This window comes from Nipponia nippon, unplaced genomic scaffold, assembly GCF_047370975.1.
Source record: "Nipponia nippon isolate SJK-2023a ecotype South Korea unplaced genomic scaffold, ASM4737097v1 scaffold_11, whole genome shotgun sequence".
NCBI lineage: Eukaryota > Metazoa > Chordata > Aves > Pelecaniformes > Threskiornithidae > Nipponia > Nipponia nippon.
Window position 1 is genome coordinate 8,883,714 of NW_028262302.1, and position 21,137 is coordinate 8,904,850.

The window sequence follows — 21,137 nt, forward strand, 5'->3', positions numbered from 1 at the left end:
CAGAACTTTACAATGCTCAGTAAAATCTGATTAGTATTTCCCCTTCGTGACAAGCATGGATGCTACGGATGATAGCACCAAGCCTGGCACACAACACTCCAGAGTAAGAATTACATACCAAGAGAGGTAGAAAACTATGCTTATGTGCTATTCCATATATAATGTCATTCATTTTAATTAGAACCAAAGCTTGTCTTACTCCATTTTGCAATATAGAAGAAGGGATGAGAAGAAAATTTGCCAAAGTTCTTTGTACATACAATTTAAGCAAGAGGGAGTAACTGCACAGGACTGGTTTTGGCTCTTTCTTTTTGACAGATAAAAGCAGCATTACCAATGCTGCTTCAGACTCTTGTATAATTCCTCTTTGCCCCAGTCGTGGAATGTCTCAGATGGTACAGTTGAAAAATATCCACTGCCCATGTTGCAAACTCATGTGTTATTCAGATATTGTACTGGGTTAAAATGTAGTTGATTACATCTGCCTTTTTTGTCAGCAAGGGAAAACAAAAATCTAACTGTTTTCTTGGTTATCACCAGCATGTTACCAAATTAGAGTTTGTAGTAACTAGTTGATAAAATATATCTGAATGTGCCACAGGAATTATAATTAGTAGTTTTAAAATTCTTTCTTCCTTTTATTAATAAAAATGGAACCAGCAACATACCTCTTTTTTCTCTGTGAACTTCTTCCAAAAGTTTTTCTTGCTTTTCTATCTGCTTAAAGAGATGCTGATGTTCAGCCTCCTTCATTTGTGTAAAATGCTTGAGCTGTTCTCGGCTCTGCAGTAAATAGCATTGTAGCTTTTTTTCCTTCCTTTCCCTCTCCTTTACCTCCTCGCACAGCCACTGAAGCTTAGTCTACATTAAAAAAGGGGACAATAAAAAGTAAAGAAATCTAATGAAAATAAGAGGACGTAAGTGTTAACTGATCAAATTATCGTTGGAGTTACAGATTACTCATTTGTACCTATTATATATAAGAATAATAACAAAAGAGGACATTCAGATATATTAAGAGGACATATGTTGACCTTCAAAGAGTCTCAAAAGACAGATATATCTTGGCTGATAATTGTATGTGAAGAAGAAATACACAGATTTTTTTTTTTTTCTTATTTTATTTTTTAATTGGGAGCATGAACTTGCTAGGGTAGGTATAGAAATTCACATTGAATTAGTGTACACATAGACACCAAGAGATACTCCTCTCTTTCAGAATACCTTTCTCTCTTTATTCTATGTTGAAGGAATTTAAAGCATTTATCCATTCTAAAAAAAGTGACATCAATCCTTTCTGGTCAGCAAAAGTTAATATTTAAGGATCATGCAAAGGAAAAAGAAAAGAGAGCTCATAGATAAGATAGGTCATGGTCAATATAGTAAATCCAGAAGTAGTAAAAGAGAACACTTTCACACTGCCTATTTAAAACAAAAGAAAAAAAAGGGGGGGGGGGATTTTACGTAGTCATTCATTCTAGACTTCCCTCTAGCAGATAAAGAAACTTAGGTGAGAAATGTATGCAAATGATTATTGGTGCTCTTTGAAAGGTCTTTTTAATAATATGTCAGTCACTTTTTTAAAATGAAGAAAACACTTCCTGCATAACATTTCTCTTTTGATTCTGATCTTATCTCTGCTACCTATAGCAGCAGTCTTTCTTGGTCTACAAATCTTACATAGACCATACATCATCAATAACCTTAAATTATCTTACATTGAAACAGTTGCAAGTTTTCCTTGAGTCAATTCTCATGTGGCTTTGACCTATTTATATGAAGGAAAAAAAAAAAAAGCATGTCTTTGCATGTCTTCTACAGTTTCTTGAGTTTCTCGTGATCTACTTTGATCATGAGAAACTTACTCCTTTTAAAAGATATTCAATAAGAAATGTGTTTATGTGTGAGTTGGGGGAGCAGGAGGAAAGCTACAAAATGAAAGGCAAGGGTTATAAGTTACCAGTCATTACTCTGAAGTTTTCAAGCATGTGTGCACCCACATTATAGGATTGGATTCAAAAGCTTCAAACAAAGGGGTAAGGAAAATAGTTCATTTTCCAAGAATCTAATGTCCTTCAGATTTAATAAATAACAGCCTTATTTAAAATCATTTCTTCCCTTGTTATAACCTTGTAAGAGAAACTTAACCTGCTGACTATGTTCTCATGTTTTTCTTGTCTGAAAATAATTGAACCAGATCTAAAGGCTATCACTGCAGTTACTTCATTTTTTGTAAAAACAACATTGCTATTTATTTTGTTATAGAGACAGCTATTTCTTCTTGATAGCAAAATTTGGAAAATTATTCCATCAGTTGAAATAACAGTCTGGAATATCAGAATTATTGCCAAAGGAATGCTTTTGTACTTTTCCTTTCCCCCTTTAAGTGCCTTTTCAAACACATCTTCAACTGAATGATTATAAGTGTTGGATATTAGCTTATTCAGTAAAATTTTAGGAGGTTTGACTATTACCTTTGTTTCTGCTAACCAGCGATGAGGATCATTCAGCACCGTTGGTGTAAATGATATTGCCTATGGAATAGTAGGGGAGAAAGAAATAGGCATAAAAGCAGGAATTAGACACAGAAAGGAGAAAGTCTTTCCCGCTTTCTGGAAATTCATCAAATAAATATTCTTTGCTAAAAATCCAGCTTGAAAATCATATTTGTAAACGGTTTAATACAACTCTAACCAGAAATGAATCATATTTAAAAACAAATTATGCAAACTCACTGATAGAAATTTTGTTTAAAGGTGCAACTTAAGTTGCAATAATAGTAAGTTGTATTCTGAATCTGTATAGTTTTTTTCCTAAGAATCACTACAATGACGCATTTTGAACATCCCCAGAACATCTCTGCATCAAGGTGTACATTCTCAGTTTGAAACTGTATGTCCTTTTTTGAAAATATCATAGTATCTCCAAATATAATCAGACTCTTCTTTAAAATGACTATTTCTTAAGAAAATGCCAACTTCAAAGCAATTCAACTGTTTTTTCCTCCATTCTGCAGAACAACAGTGGCTGCACATAAACCAAAAGTAGCAGGACCAATTGTTGTCAGTCATTGAACTGTTATATCTACAGAAATGCTATGTGCAACATAAATGTCTTATCAAAAAGTAAAAAAGGACAAACCCCCAAGATCTTTAAATTATGCTTCATGATGATGGTCTTAGTGTTTTCATGAAAAAGACAAATCACTTGCTTTGATTATTTGATAAGCATAAAAAGAAAACTGTAATCTTCCCTAAGTGGATAAAAAGAAGATAAACTTGTGCTGGAATGCTTCATTAATACTTCATACAATGAGAAAATGTGATATGTCTTTTTTCTTCATTCAAACTGAACTATGTTAAACTTGTTTTAAACGTACTTCTATACATTTTTTCTATATTACTTATTAAAAAATTAGTGATAATGGCTTTTTTTTTCCCCCACTTTATGAGGGCTTTTTTTTTTTCCCCACACAAGAGGAAGAAAAAAAGTCTCATACACAGGTCTCAACTGAAATCTTTTTAAAAATCAAGTAAACCATTAACCTTATGTCCAGCTCATCCTTTATCTCATGTAGTCCTATCCCATGATTACTACATTGTGCCTTTCTCTAATTTAAAGGTTTTGTGGGGGTTCTGTTTGTTTCTTTGTTTTTAATTTACCACATTTCACAATTCAGCAAGTTTTTATGTACTTTTAGTCCTGGTCCAATAATTTTTGTAACTAGCGTCTTTCTTTAAGAGGTAATTATATGGGCTTTATTAACTACACTGAGACCAAAAGGTGCCTAAACAGCACCATACATGTATTTTACATGAAAATTGTCAGCACATAAGGATACAGATGAAAAGAAATGCTTTACTAGGCGTGTTGACCATGACTTCACAAAGCAATGCATACCTGAAAGTTGTGACTTCCATGGCAACAAACCTCATTTTGTGCAACCACATTCAAAAGAAGGCAGTATTCAGTTTGTAGTTTAAGCATGACTGGTGTAGTTATTGCAAGCATAAGATTTCTTATAACAAAAGACTGATTGGAAAAATAAATCTGAACAATACACGTGGAATTCTTTGCTTAGAACATCAGTACACGGTGAAAAAACCCAGTACATTTTTCATCAGCGAAGATTAAGACTAGTATTTAAGTTCTCTGAATACAAGTATTTATCCATTAAATTCCTCATTGCTCACCTCAGTTGCAGTGGCAACTTCTTCAAGTAAAGAACTTGTCTGAAACCTTTTAGATACCTTGGCAATACCTAAAGTACTGGGCAGAGGAACAACATAACAAAGGAAACTTCTTACCTTTTAAAAAAAAAAAATTCTGACCAGGCACCACGAAACTGTGTAACATTTGTTTTCACACTAGCTATCTAGTCAAACATTCAGATTCAAATCTGGTTTAACTTTGCCAGTGGTAAGCAATTAAAGGGGATAAATAAGGAGAACTGTGAAAACAGGGATCAGCAAAACTTTATCCAAAAGAGAAACACTCTGCAGGAGGTGGGAAGCAAGTCCAAGAAGGCATGGTTCGATGATCAAGAATCTGGTAACTATAGCAGATCACAAAGACTTAATAAAAAAAGACTTATCTGTAAGGATACAGAGGAGAAAGCTTGTTTGTCAAATACATTTTCTTAGAATTCTCATCTGTTGTGTGTTGCAACATCCCAGCTCCATAGGTAAGTGGGGAAAAAGGCACAACCATACTACAAGGCTGAAACAAAGTGACTACTCTCCACACCTTCAAACAAAACAGGCGAGGAGATAAATTTAAAATAGAAAATTAAAAAAAGAAATAATATTAAAAATATAATGGATTTTCAGTGTCCGTGCTGAAAAATTCCTGTTTCAAAAGCAGCCCAGCCCAGTCAAGTGACCAGGAACTGCAGAGCAGAAAGTATGCTCTGTTTAAATAGCAAGACAAAAAAGGCATAATCTGACTGTACTCTATGGTTACAGCTAAGGCTAAAAAGCCACCAGGTCAAGCACTTGTAATATAAATACCCATAATGCCAGTGAATATGGCGATAAGCTGAGTCAGACTGTTCATTTTCTTTATTCTCAGCTGTGTACAATGTCGATTTAAGAGGATTAGTCATGTAGAATCATCTGGAGGGAGGAAGAGAGGGTTCTGTCCCTGGGGAGCAAATGAGAATGCTCAGGAAAAAAAGCTAATGGGAGACAAGGGTTGCAGGAGAAGTAGGAAAAGAGTGGGGAAGAAAAAAAAAAAAAAAAGCTACAGCAAGATACAAGTTTCCCGAAACTTCGAGTCTGAATTTTATGGATACAAGGACCTGCTCCACAAAAGAGGAGGTTATAAACTCTTTTCACTTCCAGCATTTACTTCCTTACTTAAAAAACAAAGCATCTAAATGATTTTTTTAATAAAACTTTTCCTTCATTTTTCCCCAATTTTGGAAGCCTTTTAGGTCTTTCTTGGGGACTTCCCAAGTCTAAGGAGGTGGCCTAGAAAAACCTGCCTCAAAATTCTGGCTGAGGTAAGGTCCTTTCACACAAGCAAACAAAAGGATAACTATTTCTCACAAAAAAAATTGGCAAAAAACCCAGTAATGATTAACGCACAGGTAGATCTTCATAGTACCCCATTCTAATACCTAGCAATGTACATCTGTACCAGCTAAATATCCATAATCCTACTGTGAATAAATTATCTATACCAGTTAAATGATAGATGACAACAATGCATACAAATTCTGCTACAAACATTCATTAAGAAAATAAAATCTGCAGCATACTTAAAACCTAGAATTACTTTGAATTTCTCCATGGAGTCCCGAGAAAAAATTTCGCAAGCAGCATCAATTTCACTTCCTATCATGGTGAGAATGGATTCCTGTTCCATTTCTAAGTGATGCAGTTGATCCTTAAACTGCAGTCTGGCCTCATCCATCCTTCTCAAATGATCTTCTTCATTGCTGATCTGTTTATTCTGGAGTGAAAGAGGAAAAACAAAACAAAGAGAAATCATTGCATTAATAATATAGCATACATCATACATCATTAGCAATATATCTTTCAATCTTATAATCACACTATACTCACTCATGCAGTGAGTTCAGTTCCTTGCCATGGAAAATAATACCTTCTAATAGTACTCATCAAATTCCTCTCTTGATTCTCCTTATTCTCCTGTAAATCAATTATGAAGAAACTGCTACCAAATCCAAATTCAACAATCATAGAGTCTATTCTCAGAGTAAAAACCAGACATTCTGTTATAAACCTCTTTTTCAGGAGTAGAAAGAGAGCCCACAACAAATACTTCCATTATCTTTTGCCCCGAACCAGTTACAGGTTCTTCACAAAAAGAGAACCCTGAAGGAAACCTGTATTGGCAGTCAGTGTGTTCTCAAAGGAAAAGTATTCAAAGAATATCTCATAGGACAGTGACTGGCACTGAGGAGAGTATTTTATGTTATCATCCAATGTCAGAAAGATCATTAAATATGTTACGTATGTTTTTAAAATTCAGATTCTCTTCCTTTATATCTATAATAGAGCCACCATGTAAAACTGAACCCCGCAGCAGTTTTGTTATACAATATATTGAATTATGCATTGTAATTAATATAACAAAACTATCTTGTGAGAAGACGTGAGATTGGTTCACACCTGTCTGCTGCTGAGATCAGGAGGATGTAATGCAGCAAAGGGTAATCACTTTAACAGGCACATTTCAGTATGTGCAAGTACACTGAGAATGGTGAGAAAAGCCAGAATAATAATTTTGAAAATTTATTGATTATAAACCTCTGCAATGACAAGGTGCAGCTGTTTAAATTGTATTTTTTTGAAATCTTCATACGCTGCTCTCATGAGACACCACTGTGGAGCTAGGTAATTTCTAACATACAAGTTCTGTGAATGGGATACATATGGAATCATAGAACCGTTTAGTTTGGAAAAGACCCTTAAGATCATTGAGTACAACCGTAAACCTAACACTGCCAAGTCCACCACTAAACCATGTCCTTAAGAACCACATCTACACTTCTTTTAAATACTTCCAGGGATGGGGACTCAACTGCTTCCCTGGGCAGCCTGTTCCAATGCTTGACAACCCTTTCGGTGAAGAAATTTTTCCTAATATCCAACCTAAACCTCCCCTGGCGCAGCTTGATGATGTTTGCTCTCATCCTATCACTTGTTACTTGGGAGAAAAGACTGACACCCACCTCACTACACCTTTTAGGAGGTCATGTGTGTGTGTGTGTGTGTAGTTCTGATCTAGATCAGTATTCTGAAGGTAATAAGATTGCATTATATATGCTTCCAGTGTCAGCATTCTACGCTATCTCATTATTCACTGAACGCAGTCCATCACGTGCCATGGAGGTCACTCCCCAAGACCATGACTAAAAGAGAATATATAATTCAGTATTTTTTCCTTTATTTTTCATCTTGATTTTCTGAGTGCACCAACATTCCTCAACATTCTACTTTCAGAGCCCACAGGAAAAATGAAGTCACTAATAACTCAGAAGTACACAAAAGGAAAACAAAAGAAACAGAAAATTTTGCCATTACTTTCTGCCCCTTAACCCTTCATGAAAAAAAATATTAAAATCCAAGCTATACTACCTATGTTTCTTTGAATTAGTATTTGCACTAAGGACAGAAGGACATTAAAAGTATAAAAAGTGTGGAAAAGGAAAAGAGATAACTATTTTGTAACGCAATAGGCTTCTGCAATACCACAATATGACAGCTAGTATGAGATTTCTCAAGAGGTAATATTATCATTTCCCCCATCCTAACACCCCTTTCAACAATCCACAATAAAACCACGATAGTAGATATTCTCTTAAGTTAGCCGATTAACACAGTCAAGTGGAACTCTCAATCTGCATTCACCTTCAAAGGTTGAGACCACAGGATTGTGTGCTTAAAAGCTTCTCCATTCTTTTTCAGCTTAGAGATAAAAGATCACCTCGGTCTAAAAACTGTATCTTCCCAATATTAGGTAAGGTTGGAGCTAGTTTATAGCTGATTGCAGAAGACTATGTACACTCCTACAAATACATTTCCTTAACAACAGATATTATAGCACTAAAATCCCAACCTAGAAAAAACATTTTGAATTTTCATTTGAGGTATTTTTTATTAGCCTGACAAGTTGAGCTTTTAAAGCACTTCCTGTTAGTTTAACAAGCTAAGAGAAATGCCAGGTTTAAGATTTTCTCCTTCCATACTTTAAAAAACCAAACCAACAAACAAACAAAACACCCACGTTTTTCTTTCTGGGCTAGTAGTCACAGCATACTGACTGACAGATCGTCAGCATATGCTGAAAATATAAGCAGTGTGACAAAAGGAGCTAATAGCATTTCCAAACAATCACTTTATCTACATTCAAAATAAGCCCATTAGATTTTAAGCTCAATGCCTAAGTGATGTTGTACACTTCATTTATAACAACAAAATACGAGCTGAAGATTAAACTGAAGAGCCACAAAGGATCTACAGTATCCATGGGCCTCTTATAGGATTTAAATAGTTTGAAACTATTGAGCTAATGAAGAATCATGAGTATTCAGCGGTCTATGTGAAATGAATGAACAAACCTCTTGTACTGTGTTAATATAAATGCTTATATCAAAAAAATCGTTTCACAAGGATGAGAAATTACTAAATTGACATAGAAGAGAAAGAACCTTTCAGCTAGAGGCTAAAATATCCATTTTTTAAAAATGAGGATATCATGAAAAATTTATAAGCAATTTCCTGCAGGATGCACAAAATTTTTGTTTGTTTTCTTGAGTTTTAATCTAGGAAATCAAATTTGCCAAAGATTAGAAACAATAGTTTTCAATGTTGTCTTAATATGAATTAATCAAATACTGACAGGTATGTTCGTTACATTGGAGAAGGTAAAACTTCATCCATGTACAGAAATACTTATCTAAAATCACAATCTTGCAGGAAGAGAAATTTAAGATATAAAACCAGCACAATGTAAAATACATTCATGTTAAGAAAAACATATTAAAAAGCAATGCTGTGGAACCAATCATGGAAAAACAGCAGAACTTAAGCGGAAAGTAACAAAATAAAATTCTTCAGCAACTCTGTATTTATCAATAGATTTTTTTAAAAGAAAAGCTGACAACTCCAAGTTGTAGGGCTACAAATTAATATTTGATAGTAAATATTAATAACCAAAACACTAGGCAACAAGAATGGCTGGCAGACAGCGCCCATCTCTAGAAATACAATGCCAGTACAAGAAAGGGATGTGAATTTCTTTAAAAACTTGCCATGTTTTAAATATTCAAGAAAAAAATAATTTTCATCAAGTTACTTAGAATTTCTTTTACCATGCTTACGTTGCTTGTCTACTTCAAATTAGCTCTAAATTATTCATAACTGCACTGCAACTTTAAGAAAATGTGAAGAAAACTAGAAGTGTTTGGTTAAACATTTGTTAGTCACCTATATTAGAAATAGGGCAGGCAACAGGACTTATATTTCTACTCCAAAATAGTATTAGCAAATCTTTGGAGGGATACAATTCATGACTCAGCCAAAGCACTTTTGCCTTCTTCGATTTATATAGAAACTGTGTACTACACTATGACTGTGTATATTCTTTAATATGTACATATATTTTTTGTATTTTAAGTTTACCATCTATTTCTATAATTCATCATTTATTTTAGGTATTTACCAGCAGAGAGACTGATGAATCATGGTTAAAACCAGGTAAGTTTACCTTTTTCTCCAGTTCTTGTTTTACAAACTCACATTTCCGCCTGAGTTTTATATTTTCTTCTTCATTTCTGGTTAATTCTTCTGTCAATTTATCACACTCAATTTTTATCTTCTCCAGTTGTCGACACTGAGTCTTGACTACGTTTTTCTCTTCTACAAGTTCCATCTGATGGTAATGGGAAAATAGATTACAAAGTCACTATATGGGTTCTTTTAAAACATTTCCAGACTGTAGAGTTTCAGATCCATGGAACACTATTACAGAAGGGTAATTCTAACTTAAATGTAAAAAATGAAATACATTAAGTGCAATCACTTATCTGAACATGGAAAATATGTATCACATAGTTGTAGAACCATACAGTGTTTTAAAAGCAGTAAATAGCAGTCTCGGATTCTGCATTTCAACTCTGCTACACTCATCAGCTTACATCACCCTAAGAAGCCTGGTATTTATGCAACTTTTCCATTACTGAAATAATTTGGAATCAGAAAGTCTAAAAACTATCATTTCATTTCAGGACCTAATACTAAATTTATATCTGCAACAAAATAACTGCAAAGATTTGGTATTTTTAATTTCTAGAATTGTGTGGTTTTAATGCTATTCATGGAAACATTGCAGAGAAAAATGAAGAAAACATTTAAGGGCCTTGAAAGCCCTAAATAGGTGAGTGAATAAAGTATATTGGTTTCCAGCGGAAAAAGATAACTGACTGAAACTGACAGATTTGAGAAATTCTCTACAATATCTAGAAAATGCAAAAAAATACACAAAACAAAGATGGAAATTACACCCCTATTACTCAAAACCAGCTTCATATTAGAGAACTGTGGGATGCAGTTACACACAAAAATAAACCTGCAGAGTAAATTCCTTCACGAGGAAAAGCAAAAATTCTATTCTCCCAATTACACTATAAATATAACTTTTATGGGGAAGAAGGGTAAGGAGAGAAGTTTTATGAGTTAATTTAGACACCAGAGCTAACAGAGTACAAAAGCTCCTCTGAAGGACAATTCTGAGAGAGAACTTTGGTGTCCTAAGTCCACAAAGACTTACGGACACAAAGACAAGCCGCAATGACTAAAACATTGTCTGTGAATATGCTTATAAAAACAACTTTTCAGTTCCTACTAAAGGTAATTGTATTATAATGTCTACGCAGATGGAGACAATCCAAGAACCAAATTCCTCACTTATATTACCTTTGAGACACAACGGAGAAAATTAATTTTTATTAATTTCCAGTATGGACATGGCAGATGTGACCATAATTTAATTGATCTGGATTGAACCCATTTTCCACATCTCATAATCTTCAGGAAAAAAAGAACTACACCCACTTGGTATATGTATAAAAAATACTTCAAAAAGAAATACATATATATATACACAACTTTATATGTACAGATACATATCTCTATCATAGTACATTAAAGATTAATACTTGAAAGTGCTTTCAGGCATGAGGACATTTTGTATTTCATTATTCTAAGAGAACAAGGATGTTTTTAAAGCAAATGAGGGTATGTAGTATTATTAGGGGACAGATTCAGAGCTTCTGAACACATAGCTGATTGGGGACCACTAAGCAAACCACTTAATTTCCTATGCCTTCTTTATCTATCATTTTAAATAATAAAAAAAAATACATTATAGAGACATTGGTTGGGAATCCTTTAGGATGTTCTAGCAGAAACAGAATGAAAAGCTTAAGCACCAGAATCTCAGCAATGAGACAATAAGATCCTCCTCAACACTAACGTCTCACACAAAATTCTATGTTGTTCTCCAGTTCTACTGCAACATACAATACTCCTATGGTACTCCCCTTACTACCCCAAAAAAATCCTTAACTACCTTATAATTTTTCAATCCAGTGCAGCACTACAGAAAGCCAGACCAGAGTGAAGCAGAAAGTATCATACAGAGGAGGCAAGAGAGAGAAGAACAATAAGGATCAAAAGTCACTTCTTTTTACAATCTATGCAGCAGTTGGTCCTATAAACACAGGGCTCTGCACCCTTGATTTCCTGAAAGTAACTCAAAATTTCTCCTCTAGTTAAGTTTAAGGCTTTGGATCTTAATAAATGTGTTAAATTTCCTTTTACTCCCCAAGTCCCTCTCAACTGACCTTTACTTTTAAGACTTTAACATTAACAACCTTTGGACAGGGTTATGTATATTCTTTCCCAAAAGCCAGTTACAAAGGTTGGACAAAGCTGAGGCATAAATAAGGTCAAGATTATTACTGTAACAGTAAAAGACAATTGGTTACTGGGCATGAAAACTTACCAGCCTGAAAAAAAAAAAAAAAAAAAAAAGGATAATAGGTAAAAAAACAAAACAAAACTTTCTGTTTCTGTTGGATTTCCCTAAAGACCACCCTAAAACCACAATATTTAAATACAATTTGATAAAATGCATGCTAGGTTTACCTTAATTTGGAAGAAAAGTCCATAAAAGTGAAACCAAATTGCAATGTAATGATGAGTTCAGACAAAAAGTAACCAAATCACCTGCATGGTGACAGGTTCTCATCAGATCTTCGTACAGATCGATATGATTACCTATTTTGTTGCACTTACAGTCTTTGAATCAAGAGAATGTTGCGCATTATCATTTTATGTTCTTCCAAAAAAAGTTGCCTACCCTAACATCTTACAAAATTAATTTCCCTCAAGCCCTCTGCTCTTCCCTGTTTCAGAGACACAAAGCTGCCAAAAAAAAAAAAAAAAAAGTAGATTAAGGATTCTGGGAAAGTCATAGCACTGTAAATGAAAAAAGGAAGTGAGTTTTTTAAATATTCTGTTTAGGTACAACAATCAGTACCAATATCAAGGCCTTTACTGTAAGATTGACCTTTCCATAAGAGGAACATAGTCACGATCAACTCATTTTTTGATTACTACCATCCAGAATACACTTTCCTTCTCTCCCCTTGATATTAAATGTACAGTCTTAATTTCAATGTCATTGTCAAAGAAAAAACACATATTTGGACAGATCGTTTAAATAATGCTAGACACATTACAAATTAAGTCCCCTATGTTAAGCACTACTGTCAAAATATTTTGATTTTAATGATCCTTCCACTAACAATCATCTAGATTTTTTTTATTGCTATCTTCATTAAATGCTTTCTGTGTTACCAAGTGCTTAAGAATTATTGTCAATTATTATGTCATGAATGATATATTAAATAACTAACCATCCTTTTCTAAGTAACATCAATTCATAACTGCAAAATTGTGGAAAATATGCATTTTCAACTAGTTGCATATTTGTGAGAAGAGAAAGGAAATAAACATGTTTATACTACTTACGATGAAGTAGATCATGAATCACTTAAGCTTTGATTAAGGATTTTATAGTCTTTTATGGTTAAATTGGTAGAATATTGACACAAGCAAATTTTTAATTTGATGGGACTGAGGTAGAAAGCATTATTTATAGTGCTTCAGAAGTGCACTCAAAATATTTTAGTAATTTACAACCTATCTGGAAAACTACTGCCTCCATTAATATGAATATACAAATTATTATTATTAGGACATACAAAATACTATCTTACATATATATATTGAACCATGTAATCAAAATTGCTTCAATGGAAGTGCAATGTATACCTTATACAACTGTTGACAGTTAATTGTTCAGTTTAGACCACTTCAACTTAACTTTTCGATTTTATTCAGACTACTTAAAGCCACTAAAATGCTCAATTTCCAATGCAATAGCCTTGAATCAGGAGCAAGTGATGTAAACTAAAGACATTAACTTGTTTCTTCATGAATAAAATGCTATATTTCATCATTTACTATATGAACACAGTCGCTTTTCTGAGAAATTGTACAGAAATTAGAAATTCTAAAAATGCTTCAAAATAGAAAGAACTATCAAAATTAACCTTAACAAGTGCTATACATTATCACTATTCACATTCTGAAAGTATTTCCAAATACAATAAAAGTATCTCTGCATCACGCAATTTAAACACTTACAAAAATGCATCATCCCTGAAATACTGTAAGTTCTTCAATAGGGCCGTGACAATAATTGTAAATATAACCATTGAAGAAGAAAGGATCAAATCATACTAAAACACCACAGCCTCATATGTCTCCTCCTGTTCTGATCACAGACATACCTATTTCACTACCTTTGAACTAAGAAAAACTTTCGACCCAAAACTGTTACATTTTTTACCCTGAACTTTAAACTTTCATGATGACCTGCAATAAAAGGTGTATTAAATGGTTTAAACCCCATGCTTTATTACCTTCATCACTTAATAGGGGGGGAAGAAAAAAAAAAGTCTGACATTGGAATTCTTCAGAATAAGTACCTTTAGCATTCTAATCTGAGCCTCTGCATCATCCTTTTCTTGTTTAAGGAGTTTCATGAGCTCTTGAACATTTCGTTCATGTTTGATTTTAGCGTTTTGTAACTCTGATCTAAGATCTGCCAACTCCTGTTGGTGAACTTCTCTTTCCATCTTCAGCTGCCTGTTAGCTGAAGTCATCTCTTCATGCTTAGATTCCTGCTGTTTCTGGAGATCTGAGAGGCTCTTATGTAATTCCTTTTTGACTTTCTCCTCTTCTGCTATTCTGTTTGTTAGTTCCAGACGTACAGAGCTTAAGTTTTTTACATCTGCTTGCATTTCTAAGAGTCTTTCTTGGTCTTTTTTATGGATCAAGTTACTAGTTGCGAGGTCTGTCTCCAAGTGTTCCTTCTCAGCTTGAATTTGATTTTGTAGAAAGACTTGCTTTTTCAACTCATTCTCCAATTTATTTACAGTACCTTGAACTTCTTTGATCTCTTCTTCAAGAGATACCTGGTGAGACTTCATTTCATTTAGTTTTACCTCTTTGCAGTGGAGGAGTTCTTCCTGCTGGGCTCTCTTTGTAAGTACATCATTCAGCTCTTTCTGAAGGTTTTCTATTTGGTGTATAGCAGAGAGAAGTTGACTTCTGAGGTCATCCTTTTCTTTGAGGGCCTAGGAAAGAAGAAAAAGAAATACAGTGCAACCTAAATTAATTCAAGAAAATTGTTGGAAGGATGTCCTTAGACATTCCTAATGTCTAAGGAATAATTAGCACACTGTTCTGTGAAAATTTATGAACTCAGTTCAAATGCATTCGGTGTTGCTTTAAAATTTAGACACGGAACATTTGGGATCTCAAACATATACTTGTCCTTAAATGATCTAGCCTCATAAGCAGGGATAGTTTTGGTTAATCCCTTGCTTTTCTCACCCTCTTTGCAGACTGAGACGGATTTCTTTGCTGGTTCCTCCAAATAGCAAGATGGAGGAAATGAGGCAATACAGTAATACAGCATAATACAGGGGAGGACTACTGGACACACACACCTTACCTATAGGTCCCTTTCATAGGTTGGTTTGTTTTGCTTATTTTCTAGAATATTACATATTAAGTATATCAACTTTAAATTATTTTTTTTAAACTGCACACAGTAGATGAATGAATAGCAGTTAAAAGTCTGGTTCACTCATGCATCAAAGCCAAGAAATAAAGACTTCATCTTCAAAATAAAAATCAGCCATATTTAATAAAAATCCCACCATTTTCCTAAGGAGCTTAAGGGTTTGGGGTCTTTTTTCAACATTGATATATTTCAGGTTAAAAAAAAAAAATCCTAGAAAATGCGATAAATGACAGGAAAAATTTGCATTGGAAGTACATGTGTGTTACGAAATACTACATTTCATTAAACTCATGTTGCACACACCATTCCTGATTCTTACCTGTCTCAAGTTATAATTTTTTTAACATTCTGTTTAAAATAAGAAGGAATGTACAGTACATCTATCATAAGTCACACGCAACTTCTACTACAGGAAAAAAAATGATAAAGGGACAACATGAGATTTTCCTGATGTATCACAAACTACTGGATTCTTTAAACTGGCTTAAATAAATTTTATACTGAATTTTACTACTATTTCCACTATTTCTACAAACAGTACACAATCCTTATAGATATAGCAAAATTACTTGAAATAATCCAGAACAAAGAGGCAATTCAGGTTAACAAAAATAATAAAGCAAATTGTAATTATATCAAGAACAAGCAATGCAAAACAAAATACAAAAATAATAAATAAAGAATATGGGGTAATGATCATCATGCTTTTTTTCTGAAAAAATATCAGTATTTCAACCTTCTTAAAACTGTCTTGCAATTCTAGTTGCATGATTTGGCTAAAAAAAAACACCAGTAAAATTTCAGAAAAAAACCAAACCCTTAAGTAACTTGCTTTGAGTATAAGTGTGTTTTCTACATTCCATACCTAGAAGAAAATACATTCCAAAAGACAGAAGATGTTAGAGATTCCACTGTCAACCAATATCAAGGATAACCACATAGGCAAGACTTTAACCAAATTATCACAATAACTCCAAGAGAATGAAAGCTAAATCTTTCTATAGCCCACCCATTGTCTGCAAATATTTGAAACATCTCATAAAATTGCAAGCTATGATAGCTTTTTTTGAAATTTTGAAAAATTGCCATCAACCTTTTAAGTCCTATAACAGAAAGCAAAGACAACAGACTGCCATTTCTCCTTTTTCTTTATTATTTATTTTTATAGAGTTTTGTCTCAGATGTTAATTGTCTGTATATTTCAAAGCTGGTTAAATTATGTTTATCTAGTTCCCTGAAGCTTATCACAAATGCTGCATCTAGATTGATTATATCCTCATATGGAAACTGTCTACAACTTCATATTGAGAACATGCAATATTGTTTGTATTTTTTCTCCTCCACAATGACACACAGGTTATTTGATACTACATATCTTCCATTAAAGAGATTTTCTTCAGGAGTGACACTTACCTCAAACTTGTTGGCAAGATGCTAACGATTTTAAAAATAAGAACAAATACTGACAGCATTTCTTAAATGGAGCTTAAACCAAAGTGACTGTATTTAGCATTTTTATGCATTTGTCATGTAAAAAGAGGTAAAAAAACACGTCAGGAAGTCCTATGTAACAAAGAAAACTGCAATGTGGACAACACTATCAATTGGCATTACAAAGACCTGTCCATGCATTTACATGAACAGTTATTTCAGAGCCTTTTGGGGCTCCTCCTGCTTGTTATTCACAACTCACTCTCCTCTACTTTTTGCTTCCAGCCACTGGAAAATACAAAGACCCACAGACTCATTACAAACAGAATGATGGTTTCTACTACTGTTCCAAGATGGGATGATCAGCATTAGCACTGATGTCAGTGCTTGTCTTTAAAGCAGTGTCAGGACTAGAAAAAGTCAAGGAATTCTGCTAAGTCAAAAAACAAACAAACAAAAATACACGATGTTTTTTTCCTGAGAAAATTTATAGGAGGAGGAAGGGAGGAATAAGTGGTTTGCCACACTGAACAAAGACAAACGAAAAGCCCAGAAATGTTACATGATCAATTTTCAAATTGCTTTTTCAAATAAAAAGTTTTGAAAAATACAAGGAAAAGGCTGAAACAAAACGTACATGAGAAGCATTTAAAAAAAAGAAGTTAGAAAAATGTGAGGAATACAGACTTTCTATCCAGATGGATGGAAAAACCTAGGAACTGCATGGTAGGCATTAGCAGTATGTTCATCCCAAATGCAGGTAAGAGTGCCTTTTTTGCTAAAAATCTCCAGATTTTGCTTAAATCTCCGCATGTTCTCAAACAAAAAATATCTACTTTTCTGCCTCCAAACATCAAAACCAAACTGAGTTGCACTACTTATGATATTTCAGAATCTGTAGTCTTTATTGACAATAAAAGATGTCATTATTAAGCCTAGAGTCTGAAAAAAGCTTAAATACAGAATGGAATTTAAAAAATACACATTACGGTCTGCTAGCAATCTGACATACATGGTGAAAGTAAACACCTACTTTCAAAGATGTGACCACTGTCCACATGAGACAATGCATAACTTGAACATGGGTTATTACTTGTTGTGATTAAAATTTTTTACCAAAATAACATCAGATTATTTCCTTAAAAATTAACTAAAAATAAGTTAAGTCATGTTAACTGTTAACTGAAAAGATAAAGTAAAAGCAACATTTATAGAGAAACTTTCTTCCTTAGAAGAAGAAAGCTGTGACTAAGTGAAAAGACTGGAATAAACACTGGATAAAGAAGAGAAGGTGGAGCTCTGTAATAGCTAAAAAATATTGCCATCTATTAGCTGCTTTGTAGTTCACCAGAAAATTTGGTCCAGAACTTAAAGGTGGAAAGTGATTTAACCCACAGTTTGCATAAATGAACTCCTCATCTTCATTTCTCAAACAAATGGAAAGGGTACAAAAAAAAAACCCAAACCAGTCAATCTTACCTGACTGTTCTTGTCCATCAGTTGGTTGATAGTTTCATTTTGTTTTTCCACCTCACGATCCAGTTTTTTACATTTCAGCTTCCATTGGCGGATGGTTTCCTGTGCTCTCACTTTCAAATCTTCTCTTTTTTTCTCAATCTCCAGCCTGAGTGCCTCTGAATGCTTGAATTCAGTGAGATACCGTTCTGCTTCCTTGGTACTCTCTTCAACCTGTTGAGCTAACTCAGCAGACTGGAGTTCAGTTTGTCTACGTCCATTCTCACAAGCCTTGTAGCAACTCTGTATCTCCTTTAGCTGGTCCAGCATTTTTTCCTGCTGCTTCTCCCTGTTTTCTAGGTCAGATGTTAACACCTGGAATCATCATAGCAAAATATGAAAATTCCAACTCTAAAGATATATAACATGAAACCTTATCAAGCAGCATACAGTGATGTTAAATTGCATTTCTATCTAAAATATGAACAGCATAAAAGATCTCCTTGACTACCAGGGAAAGCCCTGTTAGCGACTTTACAGATGCACATAGAATGACTATTTAGACAAAGGTCCTTCCACAAGGTTGGAGGAGGAGAGGTGGCTTGGGTTTGTTGGTTGGGGGGTTTTTTCCCCTCCAAACCTGGCTATTACCTCCTGGGAGGCAATATATTGTACCAGTCTTTTCAGGATAGCATTTGCTGTCCTTGAAAGAAGACTACATGTGCACTCTTGCATGTGACAGACCATGGTACTGCCAGAAAATAGAAACAGGAATGGACTGACACTACAGACAAGAACAATCAGTCCAGCTTGCTACTTGTACCCATGATGCAAAACAGGAGTAGGATCATCCACTGGACAATCAGTTGCTCACCGGTAGGATGAATATTCCTGCTCTAGACACAACTAAGGTATAGATAATAAAACAAGGTAAATACATTGCAGAATAGTCGGGACTAAACCTTACACAGGTGGCAAAATGAAAACAGGAAAGTCTTTCTAGATTTACTGTTCTATACATTAGAAAAGTCCCACATGCATCTGCCTCACTATTATTTAAACATGCATTTTCAAGCTCATCAGGCAAAACAACCAGGCCTAACCTTGTAAAAAGTCTTGATTCATAAGACAAAACAACCAACCAAAAAAACCTCACAAGCTACAACTAGCAAAATTTTATCAAAACGAGCTGAATTTCAAATCAAAACCAGAGATTACAATACCTCTTTAAAGATAAGGATTTAAATTCTGAATGTAGAAGAACTTAAAAATAGCCCAATAAAATACAGTCAGACATTACATCTACCCTTCCACACATTTTCTACAATGGGTCATCATTTTCTCAGAGTCATGTGATTATACATGCTATTATCACTTCCCATTTCATGTCTTTCTGGAGACACCATAGAGGATGTCAGCCTAAATTAATGTACTATTCTACTCTGCATCATTAAAAAAGTGTTATTTATGTATAATTCCCCCAGAGAACACATTTCATTAATACAACTACAGTTGCCACAGACTTTTTAATGAAATATGAGTCTAAGCTTAAACACAGAAAACAATGTTCAATTAATTGTAAACATTCATTTCACTGTGTAGAAGCAAATCTTAATCTCCAATATATTGATTTACAGTAAAATGAAAAAAAATGGGAACATTTGTTTTAGATGTTTACCTTGAAGTACAACTAATTTATCAACGTGAGCTATTTGCATGAGGAGGAAAAATTAACTTTGATGGATGTACCAATATAAATGTGAATTTTAATGTTTTATTTTTACAATTTGTGAAAATCAGATAGATCTTTGCAAATAGTTTGCACTTTGCTTAGAAAAGTTAAGCAAGCACAGACCCAAACCAGTTGAAAGTCAGCTGGAAAACAGCAGTACAGCCTATCAACATTTCACGCAGCTTTCTCTGTAAAGCAAGGAGATAGAGAAAGAGTGGGTCTCCACACTCTTTGTTTTTATAACATCATAACAGGGGTCTCAAATGTACTGACCTGTACTTTTGAGTTCCTATTTTGACATGATAAACATATATGTATCTCTATGTTAACATGTATGTTAACATTTGAGGGGAGACCTTATCGCTCTCTACAACTACCTGAAAGGAGGTTGTAAAGAGGTGGGCATCAGTCTCTTCTCCCAAGTAACAAGCGATAGGACAAAAGGAAATGGCCTCAAGCTGCACCAGGGGAAGTTTAGATTGGATATTAGGAAAAATTGCTTCACCGAAAGAGTAGTCAGGCACTGGAACAGGCTGCCCAGGGAAGTGGTTGAGTCTCCACCCCTGGAGGTATTTAAAAGGCAGGTAGACGTGGTGCTCGAGGACATGGTTTAGTGATGGACTTGGCAGTGATAGGTTAACGGTTGGCCTCGATGATCTTAAGGGTCTTTTCCAACCTTAACGATTCTATGATTGTATGTATGCAGTTGACAAAATTTTGTCTGATCTATAAGGGCTTGCCGTACTGGTATTTAAAACATTAAATAAGCAACTTTTCAGACATGGGTTGTCATAAAAATAAAAAGTAAAAAATCTGGTATGAAGTCACATTTATCATCTATACACAGAGAGATAGGTTACCCAGAAAGAAGAAAGCCTCTTTCCAGGTATGGCATATACATACACTTACACAAGGGGAACAGACATACACAAGCACTACTGAGATTTTTTTTTGCTTCAGTGTCTGTAAGAGCACACCTCAAATCTCATTGTCCATGTACAGAGCTTAAATGTCTATATATACAAAGACTATGGTCCTGCCTTTTGGTTCGTAGTAAGAACCAAACTATTTCTTTAGTAAGAAATAATTATGCAAATTACTGTTATCATTGGAAGAACATTGTACTTGGCAGTGGTGGGCTGTGAAAGTATGATCTTGCAGTTTCGCTTCATAATGATGACCCTATAAACTTAAGCTTTTAATTTCCTTCTAAACAATTTTTACAACTAAAAATATCTGATAATTAAGCTAGATGCACAGCATCACATTTTTCAATATTAGCATATTTTCAAAAAAACATTAGATTTAATATATAAAATTTTATAAA

General features: G+C 34.2%; 1 protein-coding gene across 7 annotated transcripts in view; it reads right to left on the minus strand.

Annotated features, from left to right (window-relative positions):
* The window catches only part of CEP128 (centrosomal protein 128), a 137,160-nt gene that overhangs the window by 71,292 nt on the left and 44,731 nt on the right, over positions 1 to 21,137 (minus strand). For all 7 annotated transcript variants that reach the window (XR_015702264.1, XM_087747440.1, XM_087747436.1 and 4 more), the window contains exons 13-18: positions 18,103 to 18,453; positions 14,090 to 14,740; positions 9,739 to 9,903; positions 5,779 to 5,955; positions 2,475 to 2,534; positions 669 to 861 (exon numbers count right to left, since the gene is read on the minus strand). Coding sequence is in view for 6 of the 7 variants with exons in the window: in XM_087747440.1 (XP_087603566.1) it covers positions 669 to 861; positions 2,475 to 2,534; positions 5,779 to 5,955; positions 9,739 to 9,903; positions 14,090 to 14,740; positions 18,103 to 18,453 (1,597 nt within the window). In the remaining variant the exon portion in view is untranslated. The remainder of the gene's footprint in view (positions 1 to 668; positions 862 to 2,474; positions 2,535 to 5,778; positions 5,956 to 9,738; positions 9,904 to 14,089; positions 14,741 to 18,102; positions 18,454 to 21,137) is intronic.